Genomic DNA, 15,426 nt, shown 5'->3' with positions numbered 1-15,426 from the left:
TACGTGTCACTCTTTGCGATAGCATCTGCTTCTTTATCCATAGAAAGTGCTGTTGCTGCTGCTGAAAATAAACCAGCAATAGACTGAATCATTGTTGTGGTAAAAAGCAATATATTATTTCAAATGTAAAAATGTTCGAGTTTGTTTTTTTTTAAATCTCGAAAGTGTGGAAAGTGTTAAAGTGTCTTGTATGAATCCCTCTATCTCACCTTCTGACCCCTTCCTTGTCTCCAGGTTTCAGGCAGCACGGCAGGCTCCCCGGCCAGCTCCTCCGTCCCGTCCACCTCATCGCGCCAATACACACGGCAACGCATCACTCGCGTCAACCTCAGGGACTTAATTTTCTACATGGAGCAGGAGAGAGAGACCGCCCACTCCCTCCTCCTTTACCGTGCCCTGCTCAAGTAGCCTCTGCTCCGCTCAGCGCCCACCTCAACCTCGTCCTCCTCCTCCTTCTCCTTCCCAGCCACGTGCCTTCAGATCAGGTCTAATGTTTCAGCTCTGTGTCTCCATATGTACTGTAGTGATGTTTGATGTAGCTTTTAATAAGAAGAAAGAGAGAGAGAGAGGCAAAAAAAGTACAAAAATAAAACTGTTGTTCCGTGTCTTCTCTGTTTATCCTCACGGTGTGTAGTTAGATCATTCAGTTTAAAGGCCATATCAAATTCTTTGTGTTAAAGTTGGATTTGGTAGAGGAACAATGTTTTTGTGTCACAGAACTAGACCAAGAACTTGTTCCATGTATGTTGGGTAGCTATTTATTTGACATCACTGGCAGTAGCTTCAGTGATCCACCTCAAAGTGAGGATTATTTTAGCGAAGAGAATTATGTTCACGCCTCGATACAGCCTACGATATTCTCCACGAGCTATTTGTTGAATATAGTTCAATGAATGTAGTTTAGCTGAACTTAATAAACAAGTCTTTCCAGATTTCTGTACCGAGACACCATTTTTGAAACATTAAGATTCCAAATAACAGCATCACGTTCAATTTCCTTACGTGTAAATAGTTCTTTTTGGAATTATTTTACAGCATGTATAATTTTAACACATGTAAGCTTTGTAAGAAAAGGAATAACCCATGTGTCAATATTATGAAACCTGATGTTTTGTAAAACCATGTGTTTTGAATGAGTCAAATTTAGACAGCTTATTCATTTCACCTGTAGTGTGTTTGTTACTAGACAGAGCCCCCCTGACCCTTATGCAAAGGTCATTAAACTAAAACACAGTCCACACTACAGACGCCACTTTCTGATTGGTCACCCTTGCTGAGTGAGTCAGTTTTTTTTTTTTTTTTTAAATCCACACATAATGTGAACACTGTCTTTATAACTAGATGTTTGTGATTTGTGTCCCATCACGTCTTCAACATGACTGTTCGAGAACATAAGTTTTGGTTTCCGAGATGGTTGATATTATAGGTGTGGGTAGCGACTGTAGAGAGTGAAACCTCAGATCAAAACAGACATTCCTTTATCTTTCTCTATCACTGTTTTGTCTGCACATTAGTGATGTTTATAAAAACTACAATTTCAATTATTTTCAAGGGTGGCTATTGAGCCATCTTTAGCCACCTTCGACTTCTGTAATGACTGAATTACAAAGGTAGTTCATGAAGAATTTTAGCGCACAGCCCTTATACTTGTTTGTATTTTAATGCTAAATTAAATGTCACAACTGTAATGTAATGTGTAACTGTGGAAGGATGCAGTTGATTCCAGTCTAACCTAGATTTTTATTTTTCCCATTTGTATCACTGATAGGAATGGAACAAAACGCCTGCTTTTTACACGTCGTCTTGCATTGTCGCCGTGTTCATTTTTGTTTTTTTACAATCCTTATTGTATTATGTAATATTGTCCATTATGTTTTTGTTTATGTTTTTCCTATTTAACTAAATATCTTGGCCTCTATGCAGCTTTTCTTGTCATATTGAAATTTATTTAAATATGGGTGACATTTGAAACAATTGTTGTGCATTGTACATTTTGACAGCACTTTTTTTTAATATCTATTTTACCTGACAACTGAAAGCTGTCACTGTATTATAGCAAAGAAATGACTCTTTTAAGTATAAAACGGTATTGCCAATTTCTGTCAAAAGACACTTATTTTTAACAATTAATATATTTCTTGCTTTTTTTTTCTTTTTTGTGGGATTGGCTTTTATCCTTAACACATTTTCATATATTTTATCTCCAAAATACCATGTTTTAAAAAGAAGCACAACAATATTGTGGTGATTTGAAATGATTTTAATAATGATTTCTATGGTTTCTGGTGGTGTTCACAGGAGGACATTTCTACTACTACTACAGCTTTTTAGCCAAAATATTAGGACAATATTACTGATGTAAACAGATGGAAGAAATAACATTTCATTGTAAGGATGATTTGTAAATATTGTTTACAAAACTATGTGTTTATTAGAACCACGTTATTTTTGGTAAACTCTTGTACATATCTTGAAAATTTCCTGTTTGTGTGAAAAAAACAATACTTATGTATTTGTACCTATTTTGTAAAGGAATAAATAAGCTGTTAAGCTGTTTACTAAACTGAGCAGATTCTGACTTTGTCCTTTTCTTCTTTTGTTTTACTCTAACAGCATGCACATTTAATTGTCTGCAGGTGGCAATCTTGGCACGAATAAAAGAAATGTAAATTTCAGCTTAAAATGACTTAATAACCAAGCAATATGTTTCCCCCATTCATTTCTTACTCTTCAAAAGAAAAAATACGCTGTTATGTTTTTGCAGACAGTTTTACCAAAGTCAACTACTAATTCAGCCTGCTTCATTTCCATTTCTAACATTGCACATGCTAAGTACAAACTGAGTCAAGCGCTGCTGCTCAACTATGAAAAGTCCCCCTAGGTTTCTGTTGCTAATTAAGCAGAAGCATTTTTGAAAAGACCAAACCGTTTAACTCAGTGCAAAATATTGGGGTTTGGGAGCATATTGGTTTTTTTCAAGATCTTGGCCTATTCCTCACTTCCTCCGGAGCTTCACAACTACAGATCTGGATTCAGCCCTGAATATGACCTTCCCCGTATACTGTATGCTTCAGTACAGTAGGCTGGGAGATCTTATCAGGCCTCGTTGGTGCAATTACAGGGCACTGAGTTCAACCTCCTGAATATGTCAACTGCTTCTATTTTTTATGCTGCCATCATTTACAATCACCAGCTATCAAAACAAGGCCTTGTTCCCCCAATAATGAAACAACATCAGTGCAATGAGACACATCAAATATACAGTACATCCTTTTATTATCGCAAATATGCAAGAAAAGTCAAATGGAGACACTGTAAATGAACACATGCCCTTTAATACCACAGTCTAATTGTTTTAAACACTTTAAATAATATACATTTGCACCTTATTATACCCTTTGAAATGTTTTAATCCATATGTACACAAGGTAATGCTTTGAATTCTTTTCATTCTTTTTCGCAAAGAGGACTGAGAGGTCTCTTAAAAACACGAGGGTCCCATAAAACCCAGAGTCCTGATAATTCAATATACAATAACTGTACAACTGACCTGCCTCAGAGGTGGAATGAATGCCATGTGAACTGGCTGAACACTGACCAGTACCATCTAAAAAGGGTGGCATGTGTGTGAACATGTCTGGGAAGTTTCCAGTCCTGTCAAGTTTGACCAGCTGTGAAGTTAGCCTGCCATTTATACACTGAGTCGAAAGGGGCATCCCCGGTTTGGTTATTGCAAACAGAGAAACCCATACCTGCAATTTTTGTTCCTTTTTCTTACTTAATGTGTCACTCATGTTTTTGTTCTAAAATGCATGACCCCTTTAGTTCTTGGAAGCTAAAAGCCCATTCTGTGATTTCAAAATGCCACACAAGTAAGAAAATATGCCTTCGTTCCCTCATCCCTGAAAAAAAGTAATTCTTGCAGATGTGAGGTTTTAGTGTAGCATGGATCGTTTTCACCCCTGTTTCCTAAAGAACTAACCCAGATGAGTTTCCACACCTCATATGAACTGGAGGAAAGATCTCGGGCTCAGCAGCAGAGTCAAGTCGCCTGGCTGTACAGCATGTTCTGAGAATGCTCAGATTTGACTCATCAGTTTGTTTGGTTTGCTGCGGTGTGGTCCAGCGAGCCACATTGTAGGAGGGCGTTCTGAAAACCAGGGCATGGGGATGACACAGCAGCAGGGGGGGCAACCCGAGTTTCTACTGGCACCACTGAGCTGGGAGCCTTCGGGGAGGCAGAGGGGGGTGAGGAGCGCTGTGAAGAGCCCAACATGCCTCGGCACATGAAAAGGCCTGGTTGACCATTCCCTTTGAGGCGACTGTATGCAAAGGCGCAGGCCACTGGCAGGTCAGAACAAAGATGGGCTTGATTGTGAGAGAGACCCCCAGGGAGGACTGCGCAAGCCTGGGAGCTACACTTACACTGAGCTCATCTTTATCCACTCATTGGCCTCGTTTAATCAGCGGCCATCCGGAGAGAGCAGATATTAGGACAACATGGTCAGAAGAACTACCGCCCATTTTTAATGAACAACTAGTTTATAAAAACAACCCCAGTTTAACTCAAACAACTGCCAGCACCCACAAAGATCAGAATGAGCTTCTTTTTTTTTTCTCTCTCTCAGTCTTTTGGAATGGAAGAAACAGCATCTGTAAGTTACACACAAATATAAAGCATGAAAACTTGGCCTTTCTTGTTTCTGTCTTTGATCCAGAAATGTTGAGAATAAGACCAAAAGAATGAGAACAGGATAGAGTAAATGCCGCCCACTCGCCTCTTTGTGAATAACACGCAGATGCTAGGAGTACAGTTCACTTTGGGTTCTGCCATATATACATGTGAAGAACCACTGAAATAATCTTGGCTTAGAAGTGACAATATTCAAACAAACAGAGACTTTGTCTCTCAAACTTAGTCTGAAGGTACCGTGAGCTATTCTCAACAAAACTGTCAAGACTGGAGGCCTAGAGGAACAAATGCTGGTACCCTTCATACAGTTCTGAATAATGAATTGTGTCTTCTTTAGCTATAGATTATAAAAAGACGTCTTTATGTTTGTACAATCAACAAAATAGGCACCTTGTCCACTTTGGTACCTACAGTATTTGTTCTATTTGAAGCTTTGCCTGTTTTTTAAAAAAATGTATTAGTGTCCTAGTCTGCTAAAACATGAGAAGATAAACAGCTTGACTTGGCACTGGTCACTGGGATCAAACAAGTGTTTCAAGGGCAACAGGGCAGGACAGCTCTGTAGGAAATGTTTAAGTGCAAAGAAACAAATTAAGCATTTAGAGTACATCTCTTGCTGATCGCGAGACATACTGGTAAACGTCAGCTTTCTGCGTTGGTCCTCAAGTCTTTAACATTCTAACCCAACAGAACTGCATTACACTTGTGCTAGCTTGTGCAACTTCAACCTGAATTTTAAATTTTACGAACTTTCTTAAGCTTCTGCTAAATGCGAACAAATGTTTGTGCTCGTGCGAGAGAACCCGATCAGAGACCCGAGATATGTTTTAGAACTAATAAGCACAAATTCCAGAGCACTTTTTTTTTATGTGTGCTGCACATTTGACTATAAACAATGTTGAAACACCCAGGTTCTCTTCCATCCCCATTTGAACAATGGGACTTTTTCCGGCTCTGAATGCATTGCCAGCCAGATCGCTTTAGCCACATAGCCCGGAGACATCTGAGTTTCTGCAGCTACTGCCAAGAAATGCTCCCTCACAAGCTCTCAAAGCCTAATGAATACAATGTTCATACATCCTTCATATTGGAGAAAGGAAAAAAAGAGACATTAAAAATAATCCTATTAATAATAATTGTTTACACCATGTCATGATAAGAACAGCAAAAGGAGCAAGAAGAACATACTTTAGAAACAACAATGAAAAATTGTAATAAACAATCAGTTTGGCAAACGATGCTGTTTTCGGTGAGGCCCTGGCGTCTGTAGCCAGGCCCGTGGGGGTGAGGTGGTGGGATGGGGTTGGAGGGTCGTGGGGTCTCGGGGGCTTGGGCTTTTTGAGGGATTTGTAAAATCAGATTATGTCTTCTTCCTGTCATCCTTAAAAGCATCCTGTCTGCCAGAGCTTTCTTGTTGCACAGCAGGCCAGACTTGTCACCAATCAGACAAGACATGGACCTCATAAGGAGAAAGGACTGGATGACACAGTGCTGAAAGAGGGGTAGAGGGGCGGTATTTGTGTGTGTGTCTCTTTGTGTGTGTGTGTGTGTGTGTGTGTGTGTGTTTGAGTAAGTGTGTGTTGAGGGGTGTGGTGAATTGGGGTTCAAAGAAGGGGGCAGTTGTGTCCCTCAAAAAGGGTCAGGACACCTTTTTTTCATAAGAAGATGAAGGAAAAATCAACCAGTCATGGTGCTAAAATGGTTCAAGTGTGCTGCTGTTGAGTCTATTTGTAGTTGTTGCTGTTTTCATCACAGTCCCAGATTCTTTGGGCGTTATTAACATAATCAAAAACTTTTGTTGCTGATGCATTTTTTTCCCTTTGCTTGGTACTACATTCCCCTTAGTGTTCTGCAGGGCTGGCGAGGTTAACAAGCCTCTGCTAATACTTAGGTATGCTGGGGGTGGTTGTGGTCCTGATAGGGCAGGGAGGGGGCTTAGGGGAAGGCAGGGTGGGGTGGTGCAAGAAGATGGAAGGAATATTGGGGGGTGTTGGCAGTCCCTCTCCCAGAATGCTCTAGTCCAGGGGTTCCTGTTTTATCCTGATGGGCGTGTTGATGGACAGACTCCGCCGATCCTCGCGACACAACACGTACTCGCTGAACTGGGATGAGTCTACACCGCCTCCGCATGACGCCGCCACGCTGAAACCTTTCTGGAAAAGACGCTCCAGAACCTGCATGGAGGACAGAGGGAGAGGACAACATTAATAACAGTAGTGCCATATCACTAGGACTAAATCTAACCATGACATATTACTGATAGAGAGCCATTTTTTAAAAGAAAAACTTTGACACTTTGGGAAATATTAGTCTGTGTGCAGCTATTGCTAGCAGCCGGCTAGTTTATGGTATGCTAGCTCCCTGTAAAAGGAAGATTTGTAGTTTTTACGTTCCATTTTTTGTACAAACTAAACAAACAAACAAAAAAAGTTGATGTTGTTACCAACCTAGCTGTTTGCCTCCTTTGTGCTAACTGAAGCTAGCTCCTGGCAGTAGCTCCAAATTTAGCTTTCATATTTTCAGATATAGGAGAGGTATCAATCTTCCTATCTAAAAAAATACACATATTTCCCACAATGTCAAACTTTTTACTTAAATTTAAGCACTTTCTTTTTGTGTGATAAATACTGATCTGCTTGAAATGTGTGCTTTTCCAGATAGAACCAGACCACAGTTTCTTGTTTCCTCCATAAAACTGATGACCGACGGGAAAGTTGAGAGATATCTCATTACCAAAATTTAGATCGTTTGCAGTGAATTTTCAATAAATGATCATCAGCAAAAAGTATAAGTAAGTCTTGGATGGGTATCACTGTTTGATATCCATCTGTTCGCCTTACATCAACCTCAAATCTTCATCAGTCACAACATGCACCATGTGTCATTAACCCTCCCCCCTCCTCCAATCACACGTAGCGATGGAATAAAACCAGAGGGCACTCCGACATCACACCACCTCTGCAATATTCATGCTGCTTGCACTGGATTGGCTACTGAACCGAGGGCATGAGCTCAAAGGGACGAGGAGAGCGGAGTGTGAGTGAGGTGTGTTAAAGGGGCTGAGTGGAGCTCAGCCTGGTGATTACTGGAGCTCCTAATTTGAGTAATGAGGCTGGGGTGAGAGGAGAAGTGAGGTCCATGAGCGAGGGAGGGAGCGACGTGCGGGGAATGAGGATAGGGAGTTCTGGGGTGATCTGTGTGAGGACAAAGTGTTGGAGCTGCAGGGAGAGAACAGAAGATGGGGGATGCATGTTAGCCCTTGAGTCTGGGCATTGATACACACACTAGTCCAAATGCAGATATGCTCAGACACACACACGTGAACTCCAACATCACTTTTCTCTCCTCATCTGCCGTAATCCTCGTGGGATGTTGCTTTTTTTTTGGAGGGGGTATATCTAAATCCCAGTTCGAGGAGTGCCGTGTATTTACTTATTCCCCCGTCCTTTTAATGGAGTGTGCAGTGCATGGAAATGAAAGGTCTCGCCGAGGGCTAACCCCTCCTGCCAGATTCATAGCCAGAGAAGCTCACGCAAAATAGATTGGTTTCTTCAGACACCCATACACACACACACACACACAGACTGACACATACACTCATGGCAAAGGATGACCTCTCTAATTACAGGAGCGGGGGCCCCATCGGAGGGCTAAAGTGGGGCATTTAGGCCTCCAGGTCGAAAGGCTGCAGCCTCCCCTGACTGGGGATTAGCACAACACATAAGAGCAGAGAAGAAAATCACACAAATAAACACATAGAAAAACAGTCATAACGTGTGCAAAAATACTATCTTAAAAATGCAAATTATAATATTCACATGCAAACTTGTTGAACAGACTTGATGCCCCCCTCCCCTTCCCTCCCACCACTTCCTGATTGAAACTAAAATGTCGGCTGACGTGCTGCTTGTAAGTAGACAAGACCACTTGGAAAAGTTACCCCCCCCCCCCTCCTCTTTCATCCTCTGGCCATACGCCGACGACAAACTGTAATTTGTGAGACAGAAGGGGCGGCAGACAGCTGATGGTGAGGATGGCTAATTAAGAGACCTGCCCAAGCATCAAACACTCCCAAATCCATGGCAGACGACGGAGGAGCCTAACGATTATGGAAATGATATTACATAGCCTTCTTTGATCATTGCATCACATTGCATTTTTCCCCATCATCTCTTAACGCATGTGGGACTCTGTCATGTTCGGCAATGAATTTGGTCACAGAGGAGAATGGCCTGATCAATAAAGATAGTCTGAAAACACTTTTATCATTAATGCATGGCAACACAAAAGACTTAAGGATATTATTATAGATAGTTGTAACTGACTCAGGGATACAGTAATGACTTTAAGAAGCCATAAAAAAACTTCACATTCAGTTTGACACAGTGAATTAGTGCCACGGGGGAATAAACAATACACTGAATAATTAAGATGTATCCAAGCAAAAGGTTTCAATGTCCACAGGACAATGTCCTGAAATCAATCCCAGCTCACAACAGAAAGAAATGCACTCTCTTAAAAAGCTAAAACATGTCCTGGTGGCTCAGTTCAGCACTACATACTTGTGACCGCAGGCTCTTAGATCCCAGCTTATGTTGTACTTATGCAGATTTCTCTGCTTACTTTCCTGCCTCACTTGAGCGAAACCATAACAACATATTCTAACAGTGAGTTGCATGTGAGCAGTTGGATCGGTTGAAGTCTAATTCCAAGCATGATGATTTCCGTGAAATGCAATTATTGCTAGTTAGATGTCTTTATTTTTTTCCCTTCCATGTGCGCTACTTTCAACTTTGAGACGACCTTCCCAGAGTCCAGTTTTGTGGCGACATACTTAATAAATTTCACTACAATTATTGGTTTTAAAAACAGGGAATCAGAATCTAGAAATACAGAAGAACACTTTATCAACTTCATAACACTTTGCCAAAGTTTGCTGTTCTTCCCTGAACTTTAGCACTTCTTCTCGTCTTCTCCTGCCTGTGTGATTGAGGCAGAAAGCTGAACAAAAGCTTCTCCTCACCCTCTTCATCCACACTGATCCCTATCCATTTGAAACATAATAAAGCATTCTCAGTGTTGCAGGGTCGACTTGGGCTTCTCAGGGATCTGCCCCCCAAACACACACATACCATTCAACATATAACTGTCTCGCTGAGCTGCCACTCAATCTGGGGTCGCCATGGGGATGAGGAGGTGATATATCAGCCTCACTCCTCTAACCTCCCAGCGCTGTATATTTCCAACGCAACGAAGATGGCAAGGCAGGAATCAAAGTGGATGAATCTCAGGGCTGGAAACCAGAGCACAATGTAATATTGATAGCCACCAGAGTGCACACACACACACAAACACACCTCTCAGGAGGCGCTGGAAGACACTTGCTCCTCATGGCACAAGACTCAGAGTTGATTGACATGTATGACACACACACAGACACACTGTAGCATGGGCCCTGCACTCAGGGGGTCGCTTTTGTTTAACTATGCACAGTCTTTCATATGTGACAAGGAGCGCTAACTGCAGTCTCTGCATCGTATCCTCTGCTTATCCCAAGCATCTGGCATAAAACAGATGAGAAGCTCCAACTCTTTCTAATTCTCTAAGCCATCTGCCAGCTTTTTTAGGAATCACAAGCGACAAAAACAATTTGACAGTGTAATACATTCTTATAGTATTTGCAGCACTTCATCAAGTAGCTGCGTTTGTGGAACTTACAAGACTGGGCTCACGATTAGGCCCGGATGCTTTAAGTTCAAGTTTTTTCAAGTAGCATGAATCCACACAGTATTTTAGCTGTGACTCTAGTGGGAATGCAACCTCTAACCCTGACAGTGTAAATACCCACTGAGTCAGATGGGGAACAGAGGTGTGCAGGGTTAGGTCAGTCCTCAGAGGGACTGCAAGTAGTTCAGACTAAACTAAGCAGACCTGAGCATGTGAGGATGAAGGCTTTCACACTACCACACTCATTATTCATCTGTGGTCTGTGGTTTCTGGCTTTATGGTACTTAAAGTTATGGTTATCAGTGATGTGACATAACTAAGTACACTTATTTAAGCACTGTACCGGACATACCTGCAGAACTTGAATTTTTCTATTTCATGCCACTTTATACTTCTACTCCACTTGATTTCTGAGGGAAATATTGTTCTTTTTCACTACAATGCATGTGATTACACATTTGCACCTGCTCTGTTTGCAAAATGCAGTAATATAATATGTAATAATATTCACAGTTTTGTTTGGCACTATGAGTACTTTCACTTTTGATATTTTAAGCATGAAATGTTTACATTCAATACCTCTTCCATTTCTAACATTATATATCTAACATTGCTACAAATATATAAGACTAATTAAGGTGGTTACTGTCTTTCAGTGTGTTTATAATTGTATAATGTAAATAGAGATTTTTTTTATATATTCACTTTTAAATAAAGATGATGCCTTCTGATTAAATAATGTAAAAACTTGGGAATGCAAAAAACCCCAAGAACAACAACAACAAAAAAAAAAACAAAAACAAAATCCATGAAATTCATTGTGTAATTCCTGTTTATCCTAACTCCCATTGGCTGTTGCTAAGGTAACAAACCACCTGCAAATACCAAATATCAACAAAAAATATTAAATAAGTGTTAAAAAATCTAGCACCAGCTGCTCTAAAGCTGTCAGTCAAGTCTTTATCCTCTCCACACTGCAGGTTAATCCGTTGCCTGTTGAGCCTTAGCGCCCGATGTTGTGCTCCTCCCATGCAGCCACACAGGGAGTACAGGGAGCCCTAACCGCAGCAGTGTTAATGTCTTGTTCTGCTGCTCGGGCCACTGAAGAGCACCACTGAGGTGTTTGTGTGGCCTTGTCTGCTCTGATGAGCTGTGCTTTCTCTCTCCGCCCCGTGCAGGATTGATGGAGTCGCAGTGTGACATGTAAGAGAGTGTTGCGACGTGTTGCGTTCCCCGCCTGGGCAGCAGGGGGACAGGGGGCCCTTCTCTATTACTATGTCCACTGTCACATTGATGAAGGACGGATTGGCTCTGGTCTGATCTGAGTGCTTCATCATGGTGATGTATGGAGCAGCAGGCCCAGGCTCCAGTTCTGGGACGCGTGTGTGTACACCTCTGTGGCTCTTTGGCTAAATGTTTTCCCTCCGTAAAGTGCCTTTGCTGCTCTCTGTTTCTCTCCGCTGGATCTACATCACAGCGCAGGTGGTTTGCATTATTCCCTAAATTCCATTCATGACTTCATGGAGAATCACTCGCCAAGGTGGAGTTGTTTATTCTCACTCTCTCACATTTGAATACACAAGATGAAGGACTAAGGAAGGGGCTAAATTTACAGTATACAAAATAATACTGCAAGACTTTCCTTCCAAAATACTTTGTAGCCTGACACACAAAAAAAACTGTAAACAGAAAATGATATAATAACATATCAGAAATGGATAGCCTTGAAAAAAGCCTAAAAAAATAAAAACCTTGAAATGCTTTGAATATCTGTGTAATTGAGTGAGATGTTCTGCTCCGAAGTAGAAGCAATTTTACTGACCTTAGGGGTATTACTTTATCTTTAAGTGAATAAAAACTGAATAATAAACTGAAAAAAAAACTAGGTTGCTGCTCTGAGTGTACAGTAGAGTATTGAGAAATGTCATGTTATCTCATTGTGACCAAAGTATCACAAGGTCTAGCAGTTTCCAGCCTTGGGCAAGACAGCAACAGTACCTTAGCTTCAGTAAAATCATTTGAGACTAAAATGAATTCTCTATGCCAGTGACATATAATAAATTGAAAACAGCGCACGTTAAAGTTGTCACATATCCATCTCTCTCTTCTCTCTTCAAAAACCAGTCCAGTCACACACGCTCTGTTCTAGACAGAAATGCATCTCCCTCCCTCTTTCTCTCCCCTGGTCTTCCTCTGTGGGCAGGGTGTGGTTGTGTGTGTGTTCCCCTGGGTTGGGGTCCAGGACTGAAATCAGATCAGAGGCTCATTGTCTGGCGGGTGAGACGAGGATTATTTTCCTAACCTTCTCATACCTTCACGCAACAATGAGAGAGGACAGAATGAGTAAGTTGTTTAGAAAAATCTCCCCTTACACCAAAAAACACCTCCATCTGCTCCTTGTGTCCTCATCTACATCGACTCAATGAGCCGGGCCCCTCTACTGTGAATGCGTATGTGTGTGGGTGTGTGTGTGTTTGCGCCTTTTCCCCCCCTCTTATAACTCAATTTTGTATATTTGTGTGTCTTAAAGGGGCCGACATTAGACAAAAAAGAGCTACAGAGATGCCACAACTAACACCACCTTAACGGAGCGAGGCCATACTGTGAGACAAAAGGGAACATTGCTCACAGGAAACCTTGAAGCTCCGGCTCCTATCTCTGTTAGCCGTTTGTCTGAAAAAAGGATTTCAGCTCGCCTCGCCTTCATAGGAGCAGCCTAATAAAAACCTAAACAATAAAAACTCCTTCCAGACCATGTTAGTCAGATGCGCTCACATCCCATAACCAGTCTCACTGGTAAACAGAGTGGGAAAATGTTGTGTTAGTTGATGCGGCCAATTAATTATATTGCAAGTCATTTAAAAATCTATAAAAGAAGTATAAACCGGTTTAGGCTGTTTGAGAAATTGTAAGTATGGTATTAAAAAATGCAATACGTGTATTTCAATTGCCTTGAGCGGTGTTATATTGGAGTCTTTTTTAAAAAGGAGCTGTGTCTTAAAAAGGAGTAAAGCGTAAATTATGCATATCATTTTCCCCCCCCTTTCCATTCCTCTTCTTCATTTTTTCACAGGAAAACATGGCCGCAGTCCACACGTGCTTTGTCCCGCTCGCTCGGCTCTCTTCCCTCGAGGTGGTCTCTCACCACTGGCAGGAGGGAGGTGGAGGTGTCAGAGCGCGGTAGCCAGCCTGGGAGAGGCTCTCTCCGGGTGCTGGAGGGGGGGAAGGCTCCTGTATGTGTTGGCCTGTTCATGGCTGTGGGCATTCAAGTGTGTTATATTGAGCCTGTGGTGTGAGGCTGTTATGTTCCCCCCCCTGTTCTCCCTCTCACAGACCTCTCTGGGTAACACAACTGTAAAACTAGTTTTCTGAAGTACTTTTTAATGTCTCACTGTTTTACCACATACAACACTACTGAAGAAGAACATTGTTAATCTTAGTCAGACTACCTGTTTGAAAATGGTAAAACCTGCTACAGTGCCGGTATTTGAGATTTTGTCAACACCCATTTACTGTATGTGTGATAAAAGATAATGTGCAGTCGCATAGGGGCCAGGCTCAGATTTCACCTCATGCTACAGCCACAAAAGCTGTGAAAATCCATTTCTAGACAGAATGAAAAACTACACACACTCTGTACACCTGCCATTATCTCTGGTAATCTCTTGACAAACTGACTGGTGCTCCATCTGAGCAGCTATTATCTCAGTTTGTGACGACGAGCCATTAACTTAACTGTGGCACAATGCAGTGTAAGGGGCTACAAATCATACCAACTGCCTTAAAGCAAAAGTTTTTTACGTGGAGTTTCAGGATACCGACAATGAGGAAAATCAGTGGGTCTACCAGCCATTATCCTGGATAGTGACCTGAAAATCTCTAGACTGACATAGAAGTCTCCTCTTCCTCGGCAGATGCTATGCTAGGCTAAAGCTCAGTCACATCAATGGAGCCGCACGGTAGCCATCAGAGCCATGGTTGTACAGAACAAATGCCAGAGTGTGCATTAAGGTGTTGAAGGGTGGTGGTGAAAAATGTTTTTTCTTGCTCAGCAGAATCCTTTTGCTGGTTAAATAAAACACTTAAAGTCTCCACTGTGGCAACATGCAATGTGTACACAAGGCCACAGATCATGTTGATTGACTCACACTGAAGTTTCTCTGTGGAATCTGTGACCTGTGGATAACCTCATGGACTGGGCTGATCCCATAAAACACCTACACTGCCAAATCAAAGTCAAACTGATGCAAAACTACAGTGTCTAGACAAAATGGATACAAGGGTTTTGTATGCTTTCAAAAGAATTATCTTCACTTCTCGATGGAGAAAAGATTTTATCCTTTAAAAAAGCTACAGACCTCAAGATAAAAATACAGTTTATATTATGTAACAATTTACTTGAAGTGCTTTGTGTGACACAGTAACTATAGGCTATAGTAAGTGTTTCAGCACTATTGCATTACAGTCACATCTTACAAATGCATGCATTATATAATGTGTTTTGACAACCTTTTTTTAACACCTTATGAATCTGTTAGGAGTGTGTTACTTTAAGTTACTATATACTTGCCCCAGGAAGTATTCAACTCCTATATATCCTGCACATTGTATGTATTCACCTGCTTAGCTTCACAGGAAGCTAGCTTAACTGTTAAGTATTTTGTTGTTCATACAAAATGCATGTATCTATGGATGTATACTTCTTGTGTGAATGTGCACATGCATTGCAATTTATCATGCTGCATCTTTAGTCAAATAGTCACAACAGTCAGAATTTGGGACCTGTTCTGTTCTTATTCTTAATTTCATCTCAATAATCTAAACATTCAGGACAGTTCTGTATGCCTCAAGCCCAACTATCCATTTCTACCTTCAAATGACAGGGAGAACAAATATCACCACAGACATGCTGCCACAGCACACACTGAGTAGCGGCGCTGCATCAATATCAGCTTTGTATAAATTAGTTTGTAAAGTTAAGTCAACCAACATTAATATCTGCTGTT

General features: G+C 41.3%; 2 protein-coding genes across 5 annotated transcripts in view; one reads left to right on the top strand and one right to left on the bottom strand.

Moving 5' to 3' along the window:
• The window catches only part of LOC108876903 (transcription initiation factor TFIID subunit 4), an 82,938-nt gene extending 80,371 nt beyond the window's left edge, over window positions 1–2,567 (top strand). For both annotated transcript variants that reach the window (XM_018666704.2, XM_018666705.2), the window contains one exon: window positions 235–2,567. In XM_018666704.2, coding sequence (XP_018522220.1) covers window positions 235–408 — 174 coding nt within the window. In that variant the 3' untranslated portion in view covers window positions 409–2,567. The remainder of the gene's footprint in view (window positions 1–234) is intronic.
• Window positions 2,568–3,259: 692 nt separating this feature from the next.
• Window positions 3,260–15,426, bottom strand: part of LOC108876905 (BTB/POZ domain-containing protein kctd15) — a 31,044-nt gene continuing 18,877 nt past the window's right edge. For all 3 annotated transcript variants that reach the window (XM_018666710.2, XM_018666709.2, XM_018666708.2), the window contains one exon: window positions 3,260–6,867. In XM_018666710.2, coding sequence (XP_018522226.1) covers window positions 6,709–6,867 — 159 coding nt within the window. In that variant the 3' untranslated portion in view covers window positions 3,260–6,708. The remainder of the gene's footprint in view (window positions 6,868–15,426) is intronic.

The sequence above is a fragment of the Lates calcarifer genome, linkage group LG2 (assembly GCF_001640805.2).
Source record: "Lates calcarifer isolate ASB-BC8 linkage group LG2, TLL_Latcal_v3, whole genome shotgun sequence".
Taxonomy (NCBI): Eukaryota; Metazoa; Chordata; class Actinopteri; family Centropomidae; genus Lates; species Lates calcarifer.
Note: the sequence above shows the minus strand (reverse complement) of the source record. Positions and strands in the feature narration are given on the sequence as shown.